The 22,354-nt window shown below is 38.5% G+C and overlaps 1 protein-coding gene across 5 annotated transcripts in view; it reads left to right on the top strand.

Annotated features, from left to right (window-relative positions):
• The window catches only part of ZNF451 (zinc finger protein 451), a 90,278-nt gene that overhangs the window by 9,160 nt on the left and 58,764 nt on the right, over window positions 1-22,354 (top strand). For 4 of the 5 annotated variants that reach the window (XR_014232596.1, XR_014232597.1, XM_082347111.1 and 1 more), the window contains exons 3-4: window positions 1,679-1,759; window positions 21,252-21,377. Coding sequence is in view for 3 of the 5 variants with exons in the window: in XM_082347111.1 (XP_082203237.1) it covers window positions 1,679-1,759; window positions 21,252-21,377 (207 nt within the window). In the remaining 2 variants the exon portion in view is untranslated. Of the gene's footprint in view, window positions 1-1,678; window positions 1,760-3,219; window positions 13,424-21,251; window positions 21,378-22,354 lie in introns of those variants that run through there. The other variant, XM_082347113.1, reaches the window with a different exon arrangement.

Genomic DNA, 22,354 nt, shown 5'->3' with positions numbered 1-22,354 from the left:
CAGAAGTTTTGCTCTCTGGTTTTATCTTAGTGGCTAAATCACCACCTGCAGGGAAAGCAGTTTCCTGCTTGGAGAGAAGTTGCAGCCTAGGGGAGAACTTTGAGACTGGATGCCTCGTCTCAGGAAGAGGATCTTTAACTAGATCTTAGCTTCTGTCTCTTGACCTGGGGTCTTTTTCTCTTAATTTTTCCACTGAATATATCACTTTGGCTTCCCAACAGCCGTCTTTCCCAATCCTGAGAAATCTTTCCCTCAGCCATGCTCTCCCCCTATGTTCCTTTCTCTTGTTTTAAACATAGTAGAATTTTAAAAAGAGTAATCTTTACTCTTGGCCTTCACTGCCTCATTTTCAGCTTAATTTTTTAGAGCCTGGCTTGTATGCTCACTACTTTCTTGAAAGTTGCTCTGTCAAAGACATTTTAAAATCTCCTTTGTTGCTAAATTCAGTGGCATTTTTGGTTTTTTTTTTTTTTTTTCGGTGCTCAGTGTTTTTGGCCACATTTAGCATTGACACCTTTTCATTGAGGTTTTCTCTATCTTTATGTTCTTTGAATTTGTGCATTTCTGATTTTTCTCAGAGCTCTGATTACCTACTTAGCTCTTCTTCCTAAATCCTAAAATTCCATCATTTCCTCAAGAGCCTCCTTGAATCCCTTCTTTCTCCTCTTTGCTTTCTTCCTTGGCAATATCATAGTTTCAGTTTAATTCTAGAGTTACTAGTCTTGTAGGGGAGCAGCTTTCCAGTCTCCATTTCCAGTTACGTTCCTATACCCAGATTACAGGCTTGCATTTCCAGCTGTCTGCCAGGTGCCTCTGTGTACCCCTCGTACATCATCCCATTATGGCCAAAGGAATGCCAGCTTTCTGTCTTTGTATTCCAAATTTATGTCTATCCTTTAGTCTCCTAAGCTTGAAACCTTAGAGACCACTTTGACTCCTTGTGGTTGTTGGGGTTTTGTTTTTATAGTCAATCATTTTTTGGTTTTTGTTTTCATCTTACCTGTATATCCTTTTGTATATGCACCACAGCATCACTGTTATTTTTGCCATCACCACTATTTTAATTTTGCATTATTATGTGTGTGCACTGGTTAATTATCCTGCTTTCCCTGCTCTCCATACTTCTCTATGTGATTAATCTTCTTAAGGTAAACTCTCATGATCTTATTCCCATCTTAGTATTTATTGATTCCCTTTTGCCTATAGAATAAAATCTAGGCTTTTAAGCTTAGCATTCAAGGCTTGGTCTGCGGTGGAGTCAGTATGGATGGAAAGAAAAGATGAAGGAGAACCAGGTTTGATGTGTGACTCTGTAGGAGTCGGAAGTACAGCCTAGCTCCTAGTCAGAGATACCCATCCCATCTGAAAAGCATTGGCTTACAGTATCTGTGACCTTGTAGCACTATTCCTGTGTTAATAATCCTCTCCCCAAGGAATCAACACAGTCCTAATACCCTACCTTGGCTTAGGCTCTTTTAGGTCTTGTCATCATTTCTTAGTCTTGTGCTATGAATATTTTCATCTGCATTTGTTCTGATTATTTTCTACCACCCATAAGGCTTCCTCTTCAGAAGAGTTCTTGCCAGTCAATCCCAACATCGACAAAAAGGATTGTTTTAAATGCTAATTTAGTTTGAATAACTCTCCATGACTTGTTAATTTGTTCATTTTTTCCTAGGAAGGACCATTAAGACCTGTTCTGGAGTACATTGATCTGGTCAGCAGTGATGATGAAGAGCCTAGCACCTCTCAGAGTGGGGTAAGTATATTACATTTGACTTGCATTTCTTCACTTCTGGCATTTAAGAAGCATTCTCTAAAGAGAGTCATCAAATCAACGATGGCTGTGTTTAGGTGCTATTGTGCTTTAGAGAATGGCCTGTTTCTGTTAGAATGGCCCTGAGAGGTAGTCCAGGGAGTCCTCTGCCCAGGAGATCTCCTGCTTCCAGCTTTGTTCCTCTACTTTCAGCGAGGATGTGAAAGGATTACGTGACACAGGAAAGTTCTAAGCCTTGGAGGCCGTATCTGATAAAAGGGAAATGGAATAAAACTGCAAGATTTTTGGCTTCCTTCTCCTTTCCTGTCTCTCCTCAGGTGCCCTGTAGAACTGGATCCTTTTCTTCCAGAACCATGTGGCCACAGAAAATTTGTTGTATCTTGGAAGAAGGGATATGTGAAGATCCTTTAGAAATGGAATATGGGGAAGGGTTGTGGATTATTCAGGCGTCATCCTTTTAACCTCCTCTCTCCCCCTCATATTTGGGGTTTTCTCTCTGACCTGTGATTTATTGGTTGTGGGTTTGACCTTTAAACTTATGCTTCCCTTACTCTGAGAACCAAAGTAGCTGAGCACTTTGTAGCAATCTTGTGTTTCATTTGTCTTAGCCCAAATTTCTGTTAATGGGCTGTTTTCTTGATTCATTAGAGAACTGGCTGTGTGTTCAAGGCGGCCAGAAAGCTACTTGCTGTATGGTATAAGGTATTGGGACTTGAACTTGCAATCAAAATACCTAGGTTTTAGTCTCAGCTTTACTTCTTATTAAGTCTGTGAATTTGGATAAGTAGCCTTTTAACCTTAGTTTCTTTACCACATAAGAATAATACCTACCTCACAGGGTTGTTGTGAGGATGAAATGAGGTAACAAAGCTCCTTGAAAACTACAAACCATAGAATAGAACTGTGCAACTGGAAAATTTTGTTGTTCATGGAGAGTGAATGAGAGAGAATTTTTAAAGGGATTTAAAAGTGACTCTGCAGTGCAGGACTTCTAGAAATGTTTTTTCTTCTCAGTGGAACTTTTCCCAAGTTCTCTTTGCCGTTATTAACTTCTACTTGTTGCCTTACATATGTTGAATGGGATTTTTTAAAAAAATTGTTTTCACCAATAGTCTTGCTGCCTCTTCTTATTCTAGCATGGGAACAAGCAGCAGGCTAGGATGGCACCCCTTGACCTGGGCTTGTTTTTACTCTTTTAAATAGACACAGTGCCAGGTTAATGCCAGTAGTTGGTTTTGGGCCTTTGGGGTAGTGAAATTTGTGGATTTGACTTCTGTGGTCCCCTTGCTGACCTGAAGTGGATTGTATGTTTCATTGTTAATTATAATAATTTTAAAAATTGAGTTCTACTTACTGGACATGCATCTCTGCACTTGAAAGTTAACATATTAAAAGCATATTTTTTTTCTTCCTTGGTTTTCTTGTTCATGTGGATAACCCAGAGAATGCCTGAGTCTAAGGTGCCATCCTCTGAGAGTCATCGCCCAGAAATGTGCTCTAGCTGCAGTGTTCCTCTTCCCAGTGGAGACAGCAGCTCCTCCTCTGGGAGCTGTACCAGCAGTCCACACAGGATAGTTTCTCAACCTTCTTCTGTTGAGAACCCATTGGAGAACCAGAAAAGTGATCAAAGTAATTCAGTTATTAAGATCTCTGAGACAGAGACGCTTAAGCCATCACAAAATTGCCAGATTCTGCCTTCATCTCCACTTCTGGTCCCCCAAGAATCTTTGGCCTCTTCAGAGGTCAAGGAGGATTTACCTGTAGAGTCTTCTGCCTCACAGCACAGACAGGATGCCATCCTCTATCTCCAGACACAAGTGGCTGAGATGTCCCGAGTGATACGTGATCTGCAGTCCAGGAGCTGTTTTCGATTTCATCATTCTAGGCCAAGTGAGAATTCCTCGGTTCCTTGGGACATCTCTACCTCCAAGGAAGAACATTTATCCACAGTGGAAGAAGAAGGTGACTGCAAATCCCCCTCAGCTGATGACAAAGGGCAGCCAGCTGACCCTAGTCAGTCTAGTTTCACAGGGCTTTTGAAAAGAATGGAACAAAGAGGTATTATCAAGAGAGTCACATTACAGTCCGAAGCAGAACCATGCGAAGGGAAACCTGATTGTGTGACTTCTAAGAAACGTTTGGTCCCTCCACTGCATCCTCTTCTGAGAATCGCCACCACTGAGGTTTTTAAAGACCCTGCTGATTGCCATCCTTCCTCCTTCATGGGACACAGGGTATATCCTGTGGCCAAGGATACCTCTCCTTTCCAACCAAATCCACCGGCCGGGGGCCCCATCGTAGAAGCATTAGAGCACAGCAAGAGAGGAAGCACAACATCACCTCTGGATTCTACCTCGAAAGAGATGGAGGTCATGGGTTGTAGATTCTACCATGCTGCTTCCATTGCAGCCCGAGCTGCTAGCTACATGGCCTATATGACTCAGTATCAGCGTAAACTCTGGGAAGACATGGAGGATCTGGTCCATGACCCAGAGTTTGATCGTGGAAAAGCAAGATGTATAATATCTGATGGTATGGATGCGGGCCTTTGGCAGCTTTGTACTACTAGGGATATAATGGACTCTGTGGTCAGAGTTATGGCAATGGCAATAGACTACAGAAGGCAGGCTTGGCTTCGACTCACATCTCTCACTAAGAAAACCCAAGAGAAGATCTCACACTTGCCCTTTGACGGTACTTCCCTCTTTGGACAAGATGTGAATGCTGTAGTTGCAGAAGAAAACAGTATAAAAGAAAATGACTATAAAGACCACAGCAAATACTATAACCAACATCGATACTTCTATAGTCATGACCAGAAAGCACATTATCACAGTAGAGGATACTCCAGAGGGGATTGGTACAAACCCCGAAACCACCCCTATAGATACAGGAAAAAGGGAGAATCTCCAGAACGCCATGGGTACAAGAATTAGTAACCCATTCACGTTCAGCAGTGCACCTGTCCAAGATGCTAACTGTGCTGCTTGCTCTTCCCATCCACACAGGATCTACAGGTAGGAGGGCACCTCAGAATCTGAACGCATGTCTGGAATGATCACAGCTGACATTTGAATTCTAGACTTTTGGAATGAAGTAAAAAAGAGACTCATGTTTTCTTGGCCAAGAGAGTGGTAGAGACGTTCAGTAGGGTTGGACAAAGATTTACCCGTTATTTCTAGTCCAAAATAAGTCTAGAGGAGGGTACTCAGGAATCTGAATCCTCTTATGATTAAGGAAAAATATAAATATTTCTTCCCCCTCAGGAAAATCTCACTGGTAAACTGAGGACTAGGAGATTTTGGATCTGGAAATAACCTACTACTAGATCTCTAACACCAGAGGCAGATCCTTCGTTTTTAGGTCATCAGTGCTTCCTTGTTTAGGCTTCCGTTTGTCAGATCTTCACAAAACGACAAATCTGTTATAATCTCTTTATGTCAGGGTGATCAGCTCACCAAGTGTCCATACTACTGTCAAGCTCTGTGAGACTTCAGAATCAGCCTTGAAGCTGTGTATCAAGAACTAAAATTCAAATCAAAATTTGCAAAATCCAGTTCGCTTCCAGTGGGGTGGCTAGATGTCCCAGGTCTACTGTGGACACCAGCTGGAAGAAGACTTTCCTACCTGTGACATCTCTGTAGAAACTTTCACAGTAACTGTCTTCACCACCCAAAGCTACACAGAGAGAATTCTCTGCAGTTGTCACTCCTAAGTCTGCCAAGCTCTCATATATCACAAGCTGTGAGACCTGGTCACGGTGTTCTCACAGGATAATCTGGGCCTTTCACCAAGATGACCTTGACTACCTTCTAAACTTTTAAGCTCCGTAATTCATCACGCTCTAAATACAAAAAAGATAACGCACATTAGTACCCTGGAAATCAAGGATGTTACACCATCCAGGCATGCAAATCTGAACTCTTGAAAGAGCAAGAAATCCAAACATGCCTGACAATCTGGTCCTCCGATTGTAATAAAGAGTGATGCCATCAGTCTAGATTTTACTGAGAAATCCTTCAGATTCAGAGCATAACTGTGGATGTAGTAGAGAGAACATCTCATGCACTTCTCTTTCTGGATGTCCATTAACGATTTCTCAAGACTTCAGTGGCGTGTTCTTGGTTTATTGGTCCCTTAATCTAGTCAGACTCTTACCATGAGAGACGACTTATCTTTTTGTTCTCAGTTCTTCGCATTATGATTTCTCCATCAGACTGGAACTGGCAGCAGATACCTCAGTTACATGTCCTACAGTATCTATCTCGAGGCAGTGGCTGTGCAGTGCCCAGCCCTTAGACCCTTGTCTTCACATCGTGACTTCAGTGTTGGAGAAAATGCCAAATTGGAGGGGTCTGAATACATCATCTAGAATTATTTGCTTGGCCAAATAGAAAAAAAATTTATCAATAGACTCATAATTTTGTAATTTCTTGGTTTGTCGAACATCTGCATTTTTTTTTTTTTCATCTGCTTGACCGTAGTATTTTGGGTCTACTCTTAGTGGACTATGACACTGTTTTCGGGTTTATATGGGTTCTGTTTCTTGCCATGGTTCCTGCACAGTGGTGACTGATGTTTTCCCTGGTGCCCCACTTTTTAATATTTTATTGGAAGCCCATTCCCCCTCCTCATCATAACCGTATTCAGCACCCTTTTTGTTTACTTTCTTCCTCTCCCTGTTTGTGCTGTAGAGGTCGAAGATACAAATATCCCTACTTGGAAGAAGTTATTTTGTCAGATAGTTTCAGGGTACTGTATTGATTCTGTTTGTCCTATTTGTAGATGAAGCTTAAGCTGCAGTCTTGATAGAGTCTCCTCTTGGCACATTTGGTCAAGTCATATCTAGAGTTAACATTTACCTGTAATTTTTCTATACTTCTCACAAAGTTTTACTTCTGTTTTAGGTCCGTGCCAGTGCTCTCAAAATTCTTTCAAATTGAACCCTAGAAGAGCACTGATAACTGCCTAAAAAGAAACAAGGGCTTAAGAAATCATACGAAGATTTTTATAGTTCACGATGTGTGCTCTGCCAGTTCAGCAGTCTCATGTGCCCTCGCTGTAGCACCGTAGTTTTCTTCTGTGAAAGGACTAGCCATGGGGAACTTGCTGGAGAGAGAGACCTTGACACTTTTCTGTACGGCTGCATATAGATGTTCCCAGTTATCTGAGGCTACTTCGCACTGCTCCCACTTTTCCATTTCTTCCCATCCTTTCCCTGAATTACATACTGGGTCACCAACTTGATGATTTTTGAGATACTCTTATTTTCCAAAATTCAAACCAAAATTATGTTACTTGAAGACCTGATTCTCTGAAACTGCTCTGGCATTTCCACCTAACCTGCTCTTTTTAATTTTTTAATTTTTAATTGTGCTTAAGAAAAGACATAACATAAAATTTACAATCATAACCATTTTTAAGTGTATAGTGGAGTAGTGTTAACTGTCTTCACGTTGTTGTATACCTCCTCCTTTCCTAAATGTTTGTAGAGCAGCACTGCTGCTGTCTTCATTTTGTGTTATGTTGTTCCGTAGCAACAAGTAGCATTGCTTTGCCACTCGCTGATTGATAGGCCCAAGCATCTCCAGAGATCTTTCCTAAAAATAAAAAGGTATTGAGATATCATGGAATTGGTGGTCAGGTGGCTAGCTTCTGAAGGGGTTCGGCAGTTGTGTGGGAATGGGGCAGAACACCGAAGTGTGGGAGCAGGTTTAGTTGTAGATTGGGTGCTTGACTGCAGAAGAAACAATATTCTTAACCTGTTTTTTAAAATTAGTTTAAAGTCTTTCTCTGGCATACTTGAATGATGATGGTGTTATAAAACTAAAAACAGGGATTTGGTGTAGGGAAACAGCCCTAATAGACAACCACAGTAGTGTATGGAATTCATAATTAGATAACAGGTTTTCACATCATGTCTGCCATTTGCAGAGCCTTCAACAAGATTCCCCATCAGGCCAGCCTCTGATGTTTGAACAGCTCTAGGTCTTCTAGGAGGCCTAGCAATCATCGCAAGTTGAGTGATTTGGTGTTCTTGAAAGGGATGCGTCTAATGATCCTTTTTCTTTAAAATATTATTGTTTGACTAGACATAAAATGTATGTGGAAATGATATGATTTCTCATGGTTACTGTGTGTACACAGAAATGCTGTTTCTATTCATTGTTATATGAAGTGCCTTTTTAAATTTCACACTGTTGTTTAAAACTTAACATTTTAATGTCTTGCATATGTTGCTGGTGATATTTATGTAAATTCTGTACAGTGATTTTTTTATCTTGTAGTTTATTCGTCTTCTGTACAATTGCACTATCTAAATGTACTCTCCTTCTGAATGTTACTTTGTTTTCATTACAGCACTATTGATTCATTTCAGAAGGTTGTAGAGTATGTCCCTCCCCCTTTATTTAAATAACTTCACAGTAGTTATTTTAGTTTTTAGTGATTGGCTCAGTTTTCTGGGCGTTGAGGCAGCTTTGTTTTCTATATCTAGGTTCTAGGTTTCTGATTGAACATTTGTCTCATGTCTAACCTTGTTCTTAGCCATGGTAACACAACTTCAATTTGATAAGTGGGTGTGTTTACTCGGTAATAAGTAACAAGGACATTAGGAAAATGAGTACATTTGTTGACACTTTATCTTTTTTTTTTTAAGACTGTGTGACAGCTTATCAGTGTAATTGCATTTAAACATTATTATTATTATTATTTACTGCGTGGCAGCTTCTTTATCAGTATAATTCCATTTATTTACCTAGCCCTCAAAATGACATTTTGAGGGGAGCATAAACTCAGGCTACTTGGGTACTGTTTAGTATATTACATTACTATTATACTAATAATTTACTGAATGATACCTAAGTGACCTGATTGATAATGTCCTTAAGGGCCTGCTCCATCCAGGATAACCTCTCAGGTATCGTAAACAAGGAGGTTGGAATCGACGCAATCCAGAATCCCTTCTAGCTGTAAACTTGGATACAGAGTTAAATGACATGGATGAACAGAGTTAAATGCCACATTCAGTATTCTTGAGGACATACTTAATTGGGATTCTGGTAAAGGTTAGAAATTATGGATTAGATCTTTGTAGAAATAGTTTAAAGACTGCAATAACTGAAAACTTTTTTTTTTTTTTTAATGTGAGGCATGTTTTGCCCAGACTTGCACTGTTCAGGTTCCATTGGCTTTTGAAATTTACCATTCTTACTTAGTGTTAGTGGCTAGTCCAGTAATTGACTGTCAGATCTGTATGCATCTCCTTCCTGTCATTTAGTTGGCTGGACCTATTCTATATAGTTTTTCATTAGTGTTTACACCAATCAGGTCTTCATTTTTCACTTAAGAAAATAAACAGGTGGAAGTTGTCAGTAAGCTGATGACGATCACTGTGTTGAATGCAAATCTTTCAGTTATTTATCCAGATATAACAAGTTTTGTAAGCCATTAAAATATGTTATGGAATGTCTCTTCCTGGATGAATGATGAGAATATTGTTTTATTAAATCTTTTTTTCTTGTATTGATTAGTGGGATGATATCTTTGTACTACTTTGTCTTTTCATTTGCTTGACTTTATGAGAATGAAACCTTTTTTATAGTAGTGTTTGGTACCATTGAGATACTACTCAAAATTAGGTTTGCTTCCCGTGGATATATCTGGAAGTGATCACAGGCCAACCATGTCCTTTTGATGTTAGCATCTCAGTTATTTCATTCTTTGTATTGGGTCTTTTCTTCCCCTTTATGTAAAACCTCTTTCTAAAAGGATGTCTGATCTTCCTTAATCTCTTTGATGGAGATTATATTTTTTATTCTACCAGTCTGTACTAGCCAGGATTTTGATGTGGCTTTTTATGTTTAAATACAATGCCTTCAGCATTATTGTAAGAGATTTTCTAGTTTTCCCTTAAAAATGTCCTTTTTAAAAAAAAATAGCCAGTCCAGTCTCACACTATTTGGCTATTGACCTTTCATCAGTTTTTAATGCCTTCTTGTTTACTGGTAGTAGTATTTTCTCATTTCTGTGTAGTCTTTGTGCAAATGCATTATTACATGTAGTTTGTGGTCAATTGCATTTTTTCTCTCTAATAAAAATTTTAAGTTCATCATCATTAATTTATAGTACAGCCCTGACATACACTGTATCTTTAACATTAATCAGTTTTTTTTCTAGGTTGTAAAAACTTTACTGGTTTTGTTGAGGTAACTGTCTATTTCAAATGGTCTATTGGATTTTCTGATGCCTTGTCAATTCAGTAAGAGTTCTCAGGTTGTCTGTAGTTTCTTTTAGGACTTTGGAGATCTCTCAAGTTGTATTGCGTTTTCTAATAGTCCTGAGTAGTGTATTCCTTGGTAGAAGTGAAAGCAGATCCTTTATATCTGGTAATATTAAAAGAAATTCTTTGACCTTAAATGGTTCAAGTGTTATCTTGTGGGTTCTGTTAGTAGTCCCTTTGTAAGACTAACTTTCATATGCCTTTTTTTCCCCATGAGCTATTCTGTGCTTTCTGTTTTCTTTCATTACCCATAAAAGTGGCTCTATCACAGCATTCAATTTTAAGGGCTACAGTTAGACCTCTTGTTAACTCCTGGTTTTATGTTATGACTGTGTTTCACACTGCCTTGACTTACAGTGTAGTGATGTGCTAAAATAATTATGTTTGTGGTCCTTTTATCTATACTGCTTTTATTTAGTGAGGCAACAGTGATGTGTATGATAGGGGAAAAAGACATTTTCCAAGTCACTAAACATAGTTTAAAATTTTCAGTTCCATTTTAAAAAACATTTAATTACATTAAGCTTTCTGCGTTTAGGTGTGCAGCCCATTCCTTTCTGCCTTAGGGAGAATAATTGTAATTAGTTTCATTTAGATTCTTAGCACAGAGTTGAATGCGTGTTGGTCTTTGCCTAATGGCTTATAACAGCTCCTGTTTTCTTTTGCTTTTGACAGAAATATATTTTGACAGATGTTGGATGCTCTTTGATAGTATTGGGTCTAATTGGCATCTTCCTACCTGGGAAGGATTAGAGGAGAGAACCTCCATTGATAGAGCGTATATGTACCAGGCTGTCTGTTGGTTGCAAGGGACTCTTGAGGCAGAAATGCACCCTTATTTTGCAGATGAGGAAATGGAACTTATATTAAACGATTTGCTCAAGTGGTGAGCTTTGAATATACACTCTGTTCCTCCAAGTTTCAATTCAATGTTGTACTCAGTGGCCTTCTTTTGTCTTTCAAGGCGCCACTCAAATCTTAACCTCTCTGAGAAGATAATTTGTCAAATAACTACCCTTCTTCCCTGGATTTTGTGTTTATGGCTGTACTCTTATCCCTTATTACTTGATGTCTTTATTAACTGATTCCTGGTTATTTCACTTGTCCAATCAGAAACCCGAACCTTCATTCTTACATTGAGGTTTCACTGTGCTGGACTGAGATGATTTCTGGATGCGTTGTCGTTGGCTTCTGTTTCATAGATTCCTTATTTGTGTCCCATTCATTTTCAGCGCTGATCATTTCAGTCATGGTTCTTGATGCTTGTGTTTTTCTTTGTTGTGCCTCTTTTGTTTGTTATACGCTTTTTGTTTCAGATATACACTTAAATTTTTTTTTTAACTGGTGTCTTGAGGATACTGGCTTAATGAAAGGAAGGTGGAATGCTAAGCACATGGTATTTGAATTCCAAAGAACTTGATCTGAGTATTAGCAAGTCACTTATTCTCTGAGACTAAGTTTTCCTACTCTCAAATGAGGTAATAATGCCTGGAACTTCAAAGCCTGATACAAATTTCCTTTCTTTAGTGGTTTTGCTGTTTCTACCCACATTTGTAGATTTCTTATAACTGTGGGATGGTATTGGATATACATACAGATATACTTTAAGATGTATTTAATAGTATATAATAGTTCATTTCATGTCATCACATCATGTTCCCCTTGTTTACAGTTTTTTTTAAGGCTGAACCATTAAGCTACATATAATACAAGCCCAACAGTGGATTAAGTCATTGAAAGATGTATTTAAAATAAAATAGTCTCTTAAGTGCAAGCTAAGAAATGCTCATAATAAACAGTAAGAAAAAAATTAAAAATGTAGAATGAAGAGCTAGAATGTATAGGTGTGTGTATACAATTTTTGATGGATGGTATTTTGTCATTTTGTGTCTGTGATGGAAACAATCAGTACCTGCTATGTGCAAGCAGGCCCTGAGGAAGGTCTGTGGATACTGGGAGTTAATAAGAGATGGTATATTCTCTTGAGAAAGAAATACCAACACAGTGTAATTGTCCTATTTAGAGGAACGCCTGTGATGAGGTTGGAACAAAAGAGAGGGCCATCTGAAGTGGTCCAGGAAAACTTTTCTTACCAGGTGCTCGAGCTGTGGTTTGGAACGTGATTGGAGAAGATTTACCTGGGCTAGTGGAGAAACAGGAGCCAGACATTCAGGTGAAGGAATCAGTGTGTGCATGAGTGTGGGAAACATCGTGTATCTGGCTTTTCAGCATCGTAAGGAACAGCTGCTGTGGGCGCAATTGGAGGAGATCAGGTTGAAGAAAGGATAAATGTACGTGAGAATGTATTGGTTCCTACCTATTCCAAGCGTACTAAGATATGTAGCCATTACTTGTAAGGTCGTAGAAGTAGTCTGTCTAGAAGCTTCTTTGTCCACTATGGACATCTAGGCAGTTCCTTTTCTTCCTTGAACTGAGCCAGAGGAAGGCTCTCCATCAGTGCACCTCTAGCCCCAGGGATGGCTCCAGCAGTGGCAACAAACTGGGGCCCTGTGGGAGAACAGCTTTGGTGATGAACAGGATGCTGCTGCTAAAGAGGGAGGGGCATCCCATCACGGTGGGCAGGTGCACACTGCAGGGCCATCTGAGGGCCATGGGCCTCACTGCAGCTCAGTGCGGCCTGTTTCCCTGTGCGTTGGCTAACAGATAATTTGAGCGTGGACTTGGAGAAAATGAAGGCATTTCTTTAAAATGTTGCTTCTTTGGAGATTGGAGATGTGTGGCACAGGGCCTGTGAACCTTGTGCCACTGGCATCTCCAGCAGCACCTAGAGCATGTTTTGTCAACTTCCTTTTTGTTTTTTCTCTGCTTTAAGTTTCCTTCCTTGCTCTGGTTGCCACTTTCACCTTTTCTCATCTCTGTCCACAATTCTTTCTTTTCTTACCGTGCCAGAGGTAGGGCAGTGGCACTCAGGGTTGAAACATTGTAACTCCCTTTTTGTTTTGTCACAGCTTCATAGTAGGAGATACTAAAAAAGTCTCCTAAGTTCCAAGGTTGTTTTTTGGGGGGTTGGGGGGGTCCTGTGTCTAAAGAGAAAGTCATTCTGCCTAGGAGGGGAGTTTTACAAATACAGATATTGGTAATTAACCCAAAAGACATCGTAGGAAGAATCTTATTGAAGAGGTTTGGTGGTATGAGCCTTCTTCACTGAGTAGTACTTTACAGAATGGTGTATATCTATATGTATGTTTTAAAATTTGTTCATATAAGGCATATGTTCCATGTACTTTGTATTTGTAAACAATAACCAGTTTAGGGGTGGGAAGGAGATTGCTTTGTACAAAAGGGTTGTTTCCTGGTTTTAAACCTTTGCTGCTGGAGATGGTAAATAAATATTGTACAGCTTTGCTGTGTTTATCTCTTCTGTTCTATCTGTATTGGAATATAAAATTCTTGAGAAAAATTGTTGCTTTTCAAAATGTTATTTGGGGTGTGGTTTCGGTTATAAGTTGGGTACAAGGGGATTCTGGTAAACAAAACTTATTCTAGGAGTGTAAACCTCATAAGACCAAACTACAGACCCAAGCTTTGAAGGGATGGGCAATGAGAAGCAGGCTTTGAAACTGGAGTTTGTATGAAGTAAAGCAGTTGTTTCAGGAATTCTGTTCAGCCTGTTGAACTGAAAATGGCTTGCCCTAATTCTTTATTAATATCTGTTTCTGTTATGTTTGGGCAATAATGTAATCCAGTCATTGCACTTCTAGATACAAAAAGAAACCTGGAGGGAAAAAGTTAAATACAAGATTATGTTCCTTTCAGAGACAAAATTTCCATCTGCTTTTATGAAGGATAGATGTTAAACTTATATTTTTAAAAGGCAAAAAGTAGTGATTTAAGCCAAATTCATTATATTTCCAAACAAAAGATTGAGATTCTCGAGACTTTTTGTCTTTATACAGTCTTGTTCATTAGTAATTAAAATTTTCTTAGCAATTTTATAGCATATTCTAATGCAGAAATATTAGAAAATAAAGATTAAAAAAGGAAAAACCCTCTAGACAGAAATAACTACTGTTAACATTTTGATCTATAGTGTTCTAGATTTGGTTTCTTCTAAATATTTTTACAAAAAATGGGGTCATTTTCACTTAAAAACAAATACAAATGATACGGAAAAAAGGCATTGAACTATATACGTTACAGCTTCATTGACAAGTGGGATTTTGTGCTGTGTCATTAATTTGCTTATTTAAAGATTTGGTATGCATTTATTTTATGGTTCACATAGCAGATCACAGTTTCATAGCAATGTTAGAAATTTTAATAGTTTCCAGGAAATCTTTGTTAGCTCATTAAACTTGATTAGTATATGAAGGTATTAATTGCTTTGGTAAAATTTTTGCCTAAGTAGTGGAATTCCCATTGGACGTTATTCCTGATGATCTTTTATGAGCAAGATTGTGAGTTCATGGTCAGAACTGGTTTCACGTTCACTTGAACTGATTTCAGGTTTGAAGCGGTTATTCGTCTGTAGCAAAAAGAGAAAAATCAGGACAGTGCAACTAGTTTTCACAAGGTTAAGTTTATTCAATAATGAGACTACTGAGGGAAATTTTGAAGTATTAGCTCAAGTTTGTGTCTTCATTCTTATGAAATGAAAAGACACAGTGCTGACCATTGATATTAGTTCCTTTTTAAAAAATACCCTTACTTGACAAAATAAGGGAATCCTATATCAGGCTTTTCTTCCTCCACTGCCCCCTCCCCAATTATAGAGACCCACTGAGTCCCACTATTACAGATTAGATATCAGAAGAAAGCCCTCTTCCCTTCCCGCCCAAGTTATCTATTTCTGGACTTGGAATTTTTGCTGTAACTGCCAAGCTCCATTAAAAGATAAACATTGTCCTCTAAAACAGAAGAATTCTTGCTTATTTTCTCCTAAATATGCTTAGCTTTCATGGATATGTGCACTCAGATATAACCAGTATCCTTAATCTGCTGCCATTTCTAGGACACAACTCAAATTTGCTTTGTATATAAGAATTTCATAGTGTCCAAGGGTGAGCATAGACAGGGTTGCAGGGAGAGGCCATATTAACCTGGCTTCTGAGGTTCTGGAACAGCTTTCCTTCCTGTACCCAGTGTGGCCCTCATTTTGTAACCTTCCAACTCCTGATCACCCACGGATTTTGATATGTTGGACTATGTCATTGGAATCTTACCTCTGGTTCCCATTTTTTAAAACCATCATTTTAGTTAAAAAAAAATTTCATAGGGACTGAACTAGAATCTGCTTTTCAACCTTTTCTGGCTTTACAGCTTTCTCCTTAATTGTTAGGACCCCACAAACTTCCCTAATGGGAGGGGGTGGGTATGGAAGAAAAACTGACTCAGAGAAGTGATCTAAAATATTGGCAAATAGGGACTTCCTTGGTAGTCCAGTGGTTAAGACTCCACGCTACCACTGCAGGGGGTGTGGGTTCGATCCCTGGTCAGGGAACTAAGATCCTGCATGTCATGTGGCACAGCCAAAATAATATATATATATATATATATATATAGAGAGAGAGAGAGAGAGAGAGAGAGAGAGAGAGAGAGAGAGAGAGAGAGAGGCAGAGAGAGGCAAATAGAGACTCTCCCCTTCCCAATATATTTCTTAGGACTTTCCTATGCTTCTCCCCCCAAATAACTGAGCGGATACACTTTCTTGCTGGTCATTTGCTCTCATTGTGGACTCTTTAATATTACTCTTTAGTAGTATTTAATATAGAAGTTAATCCAGGGTAATCACAACGAGTGCTTCAAGAAGGATGGCTTTCGGTGAGATTGGCAAATCTAGCCTAAGAAGAGTCCTGGAATTTTGTGATTTCACATTAAATTACAATTCAGCATTGTGACACTAACGGAATGGTGGAAATTCCCAAACTGAAAGATATATTGGCCCCTTTTCATCTTAGTTCTACAGGAAACATTTAAGACATTTTCATCTAGCCTGAAATCAGTTCACTTTCTGCCCATATTCTGACAGTACTGTAGCTTTGGTTCTGCAGTTGGGTCAGTAACAAGGAGGCCTGCAGTAAGTTTTTCCCCCGTGTTCTGATCAGTTAAAATTTATTTCTGAACGTATTGATTCTTTGAATTACCAGTTAAACTTCTGTGCAAAATAAGGCCTTCTGTGACCTAATGGGTTAAATAGCTAACATGCATTTTAATATCAATGATCCCTCAGTTTTTCCAATGCCGATATGTTCTTCCAGAACCACAGAAGAATGTAATTCAGTGAGATCTGAGGCCAGCCCTCATTTTGGATCACTAACAATGGAAATCCCAGGGACTTGGCTTTCTGGAGAGAGTGAGTGTTCATAGATAACCTATTACTCATGCCTGGCTTTAACCAGCAACCTTGATCCCCAAACCCAAGTTTGTGATGGAAAAATATCAAATGAATATCACCCTGCTGCACATGCTTAATTTCTTTCCCCTTTAACACATTCTTGTTTAAAGTACTTCCATTTTGTCATTTTTAAATGGCAAAGATTTCAAAGTTGAAGTTCTTCCTTTCTCTAGCTACCATTTCTTTTCGTCTACTCCCAACAGATTGTCTCTCAGATCTGCTTTTCTGCTTTCAATGTAGGTAGCCAGAGTTCTTTTTTTCTTTTTTTTCCTGGAAACTAACCCACCTTAGAGGGGAAGGAGAAGGAGACCAAACACAATTCTGAATGCCTGTTGTTTTCAGCATCTGGGCCATAAGGTCTTCTGAGCCCTTCAAAGTCATGAAAGTTAATAAACAGATCAGCAGAATTAATTGGAAATAACATAAGTAATCCTGTTATTGACATAACCATATAGTTAAATAAAAGACAACAGGCTACTGATAGCTAAATATAAGAAAAATAATTTTAACAACTTAATAATACCAACAGGTTATACTTACTTGACCTTTAAAAGGTAAAGTTCTAGGGCTAGAGCTTAATTTTAGAATGAAGTTGAAGAGATCCAAACAAAAGTTTAAATGTTGATTAAAGGGCTAAATAATTTATCTTCCTAGCATATGTGTATAGCTTGAAGGGAGTAAAGTTTTAGGAGCATACTTATATTTTGACTAGTGGATTACTAAAAATTTTTCCTGTAGGATATATAATTGCTGTATTTTTGGCATTAGTTTTCATTTAGCTTTGCATCCAGAGTTTATAATTTACAGTGTAAATCAGAGGATCATTACTTGTGCTTTAATGTAAACTTTAAGAAGAATAAATATTATGTAAAGTTTTCCTGAATGAGTATAACTTGGGAAGTAATTCAGAATGGTTATTTTGTCGTGGTTTGGGAAAAAGTAAAATGATGGTGGAACCATCAATTCAAGGTAACTCTTCCTGGATTAGGATTACCTTAATTACCTTAATTAACTTTAATTAACCCAAAACGTGGCCTTCTTCCTGTCTCCAGAATATTCACATTGTTGTGACACAAAAACATATTTTGTCAGTAAATCCTAATTTGCACCTTGTCTATCTCATGTGTTAACATGACCTTGGTTTACCTGGCCTTCCAAGCATGACTTTTGCTAGTGTTTAAAACTTAAATAAAATGTTATCTCTGTCAGGAAAACTAACACACTCTAGGTCCACGTTTAAATACTGTTAACGTCCTTAAATTAAAAATTCTTTTAGAATCTACTCTACATTTCCTTCTCAAGGTAGTACCCACATTTTAAAGAGATTAATTTTTTATCTTCCCAAAGAGTAAATTTCATTTGCTTTTAAGACAAAGAGATAAACTTATCTCAAAGGATCAGAGCTCAGATAAATCTTTATGACTATCATTTTTAATAAGCTGCATTGTCCTATGACTTGTAAAAGGACATTTTGAAGTTGGTAAGATGCCACCTACTAACCTGGTGCAGTGGTACAGGCTGGCCAAGTGGTCAGAAAGCTAGTTTGGGACTACTTCTACCCAAAGTGATCCTGTGAACATTCTTTACTGCAGTGATGTAGCCTTGTACTAAAAATACCACCTCGGCCTTGTTATATATGCTCACTTCAGTGGAACTTCTGTGTACTTGGAAAATCACACCTGCTGTTTGGTTTGGTTGATGCAACTCTATCCCAATTTAGATAAAATTTAGGTTGTACATATATGATTGATTTGCCTAAAAAGGGATATTTTGGTTAGTAACACAATCTTTCTAGTAGAAAAACATTCTTAAAAAATTTATTTATTAATTTATGCATGCATGCATGCTGTGCCAGGTCTTAGTTGTGACATGCGGGATCTTCGTTATGGCATGCAAACTCTTAGTTGCCGCACATGGGATCTAGTTCCCCGACCAGGGATCGAACCCTGGCCCCCTGCATTGGAAGCGTGGAGTCTTACCCGCTAGACCACCAGGGAAATCCCTAGAAAAACATTTTTAATAGAGTTTATGTTTTAGAAAAGTTTTAGGTTCACAGCAAAAAAAAAAAAAAGAGGAAGAGATCTCCCATATACCTCCTCACCCGTCAACAAAGCTTGCCCCATTATCAACTTCCCCCAACATAGTGGTACATTTGGAATAATCAGTGAGCCTGTGGTGACACGTTATTACCCAAAGTCTGTAGTTTGCATTAGGGTTCACTCTTGGTGCTGTATATTCTATGCGTTTGGACAAATGTAATAAGGTATCTACCTTTATAGTGTCATATAGAATAGATTTCCTACCCTAAAAATCCTCTGTACCCTGCCAATTCATCCCTCCCTCTCCCCTCACCCCTGGCAACCACTGATCTTTTTTTACTGTCACCATAATTTTGCCTTTTCCAGGATGCCATATAGTTGGAACCATACAGTAAATAGCCTTTTCAGTTTGGCTACTTTCATTTAGTAATATGTATTTAGGTATTCCTCCATGTCTTTTCATGGCTTGGTAGCTCATTTCTTTTTAGCACTGAATAATATTCCATCATCTGGATGTATACAGTTTATTTATCCATTAACCTACTAAAGGTGCTTTGTTGCTTATGAATAAAGCTGTTACAAATAAAGTTTATGAATAAAGCTGTTATAATATCTCATAACACAGGTTACTTCACTCCTAACTACTGTTTGGTTTATTTGCATGCTGTTTTTCTTAGGAAGAGCATTTCATCTGCAAAGAAAGAGGGTTTTATTTCTTCCTTGATTTGTGGTTTGGTGTCTGACATTAATTTGGAGAAATTATTGGTCGTTATTGCGTCAAATAGTTCCTCTGTTCCTTTCTCTCTTTCTTCCCCTGGTATTCCCATTATGCATACATCTTTTGTAACAGTTTTTGGATATTCTGGGGTTTTTTTTTTTTTTTTTTCCGGTCTTTTTTCTCTTTGTCTTCCAGTTTTGGAAGCTTCTGTTGACATATTCTCAGACACGCAGATTCTTTCCTTAGTGGTGTGCAGTCTGCTGGTGAGCCATGAAAGGCACTGTTCATTTCTGTTGTGGTGTTTTTGATCTCTGGTTTCTTTCTGGTTCTCTCTTAGGATTTCCATCTCTCTTACATTACACGTCTGTTCTTACAAGTTGTCTATTTTTTCCATCAGAGCCCTCAGCATAGTAATCGTGGTGGTTTTAAATTCGTGATCTGATAATTCCAACATCTCTGCCAGGTCTACCATTCTTTGCTCGCTCTGACTCTTCAAACTGTGTTTTTTGCCCTTTGGTATCCTTGTAATTTTCTCGTTGAAAGTTGGACATGCTGTCGTGGGTCAAGGGAACTTCAGTAAACAGGCCTTTAGTGATGAGTGGTAAGGCTGGGGAAGTGGTGGTGCTCTGTGTGACTGGTCTCAGCCTTGGAGAGCCTGTGTGCCTGGACTGGGAACCCCAGCGGTGCTTCTCAGGCCTTCCCCTCACCTCGGAGGGTGGCTGCAGTGGCCTGAAATGGCCTATTTCCCATCTCCCAGGTCGGTCAGGCTCTCGTGAAGTAGTTTCTCTTGAGACCAGGCATCGTTAAGGACAGAACGCTCTGACATATTTCAAAATGCTTACTTTTCTTCTCCCCCTGCTGGAAACATGGTGGGATTTTTCTCCAGTCGTCACTATGAGAACCTGGTAGAGCTTCTGAAGGTAAACTCACAAAAAGAGTAAGGTCCCCCCCCCCCCTTGACTGGGTCCCCCTGGAGTTTAAGTCTTGTTAATACTTGTCCACACTGAGCTTCCAGCACTTGGTTAGCTACAGTTCAGGTTTTCCTCCCCAGCACTGGTCCCGCTGAGGTTTCCACCCGTGGGTTTCTGCTCCACTCAGTTGTGATTCTCTGTATCTGCCCCTCTGTCTCTCCCGTTTTTCCATCAGTCACTTACACTGTGACCTCAATTCTATGGTGGATCTAAGAGAGGCTGTTGATTTTACAGTTTGTTTCAAGCTTTTTACTTGTTAGGATGGAGTGGCGACTTCTAAGCTCATTCCTTACATATTGAGCCAGAAAACAGAAGTTAGAGCTATCCTTTTTAATCAATAATTTTTCTTACATAAATACTGTCCAGGAATTGCTGAAAAGCCGGAACCAAGGGGGTTGGTACTATTAGACTTTTAGGGGGTGGACCAATGGCTTGGCATTACCTTATAGGCTCAGAGCAAAGCAATGCCAAAGTTTTCAATATCCAGATGATTGTAAAGTAAATAAGGATGATTAATAGGTTATGTAACTTTTCGAAAAACGAAGATGCTGGTGGGTGACTGGCTGTCCTACAAAATACCACAATTTTAAAATATAAAACAAACAAGACAGGTTCTTAGAAATTTGATAATGATAAAAGTAATTAGTTCCTTAATCAACAAGGACCCACTGTATAGCACAGGGAACTGTACTCAATATTCTGTAATAACCTGTGGGGGAAAATAATCTGAAAAAGAATGGATATCAATATAAATGAACCACTTTGTTGTACACCTGAAACTAACACAACATTGTAGATCAACTATACTCCAATATAAAATAAAAATTAAATTAAAAAAAGTAAATAGTTCTTTGTTTTTGAATTTTATTTTATTTATTTTTTTATATAGCAAGTTCTTATTAGTTATCCATTTTATGCATATTAATGTATATATGTCAATCCTAATCTCCCAATTCATCACCGCGCCCCCCCCCCCCCCCGCCCCGAGCCGCTTTCCCCCCTTGGTGTCCATACTTCTTTAGTACAGTAACTCTTTGGTAAGTGGATATGTGTTATTCCAAAGCTAATTTTGTTAACTAAAAGGAATGAAACTTGTTTTTTCAATTGTAGGGTAACGTTAAGCGTAAAGACCATATTGACCATCAGAAGGATAAAGTCGCCTTGACTCTGGCTCGTCTAGCCCGCCATGTCGAAGTGGAGAAACAGCAGAAAGAAGAGAAGAATAGAGCATTCAGGGTATGTGGCTGTTTTAATTGATATTTTACCAGATTATAGAGTTGTTTATAAGAAAGTTAAAGAGATGCTTGTATAATCAAAAAATGTGTAATTGGATCCAAGTTCAGCATGAAGTCTACATAGCTCACTGAGTTAGTAGTAATTCATGACAGCCTTTTACAACTGTTTTTGTTTGTTGGATTTTGCTCATATATGTATACTGACAAAAAAAGAAAAAGTAGAATTAAGTAGACTTTATTTTTGGGAATTAAAAATCATGGGATTCCTTAAGCTGGTGAGCAGTTAAGGGTTTCTAGTTACTTTATCACAGTTTATCAGGGCTTCTGTAGATAGAAGCTGTTGAAAGGTTCTTTTCTACTAAGTAGAGCCAGACCGCTTTCACTTCAGCCTCTCCCTTCAGATTATTGAATTAGTGTGGTAGAAGAGCTACTATGTGGAAAATGAAGCCTAATTTAGACTCTTGCATGATATAAACCTCTTAAAACCTTGACTTGCTTTATTTATTTATTTTTTTAAGATTTTTTTTTTTTGATGTGGACCATTTTTAAAGTCTTCACTGAATTTGTTATAATATCGCTTCTGTTTTATGTTTTGGTTTTTTGGCTGCAAGGCATGTAGGATCTTAGCTCCTCAATCAGGGATTGAACCCGCACCCCCTGCATTGGAAGGCGAAGTCTTAACCACTGGACGGCCAGGGAAGTCCCTTGACTTGCTTTAGAAGGCACCAAATGAAATTACCTTAAAGAACTCCTCCAATATTGCCAAATGTCTGTTAGGAGTAGAATGTTGGCAAGTTGGGTAAAAAAAAATCCTACTGGGAGTTTAAAAATGGAAATAGAAATCATGGCATAATTTTACCTTGTATGTTTTTGATTCCTTCTTCCATTGCTTATTATAAAGGAATTTATATATTTCTGTTGCCTCTGTTTCAGTATCTCCTGATCTAATGTAGACTACATTAGTCTTCTTTAAATTTA

Source organism: Balaenoptera borealis, assembly GCF_965194805.1.
Source record: "Balaenoptera borealis genome assembly, chromosome: 12".
Taxonomy (NCBI): domain Eukaryota; kingdom Metazoa; phylum Chordata; class Mammalia; order Artiodactyla; family Balaenopteridae; genus Balaenoptera; species Balaenoptera borealis.
The sequence above is the reverse complement of the archived record's forward strand: the minus strand, read 5'-3'. Positions and strand labels throughout refer to the sequence as shown.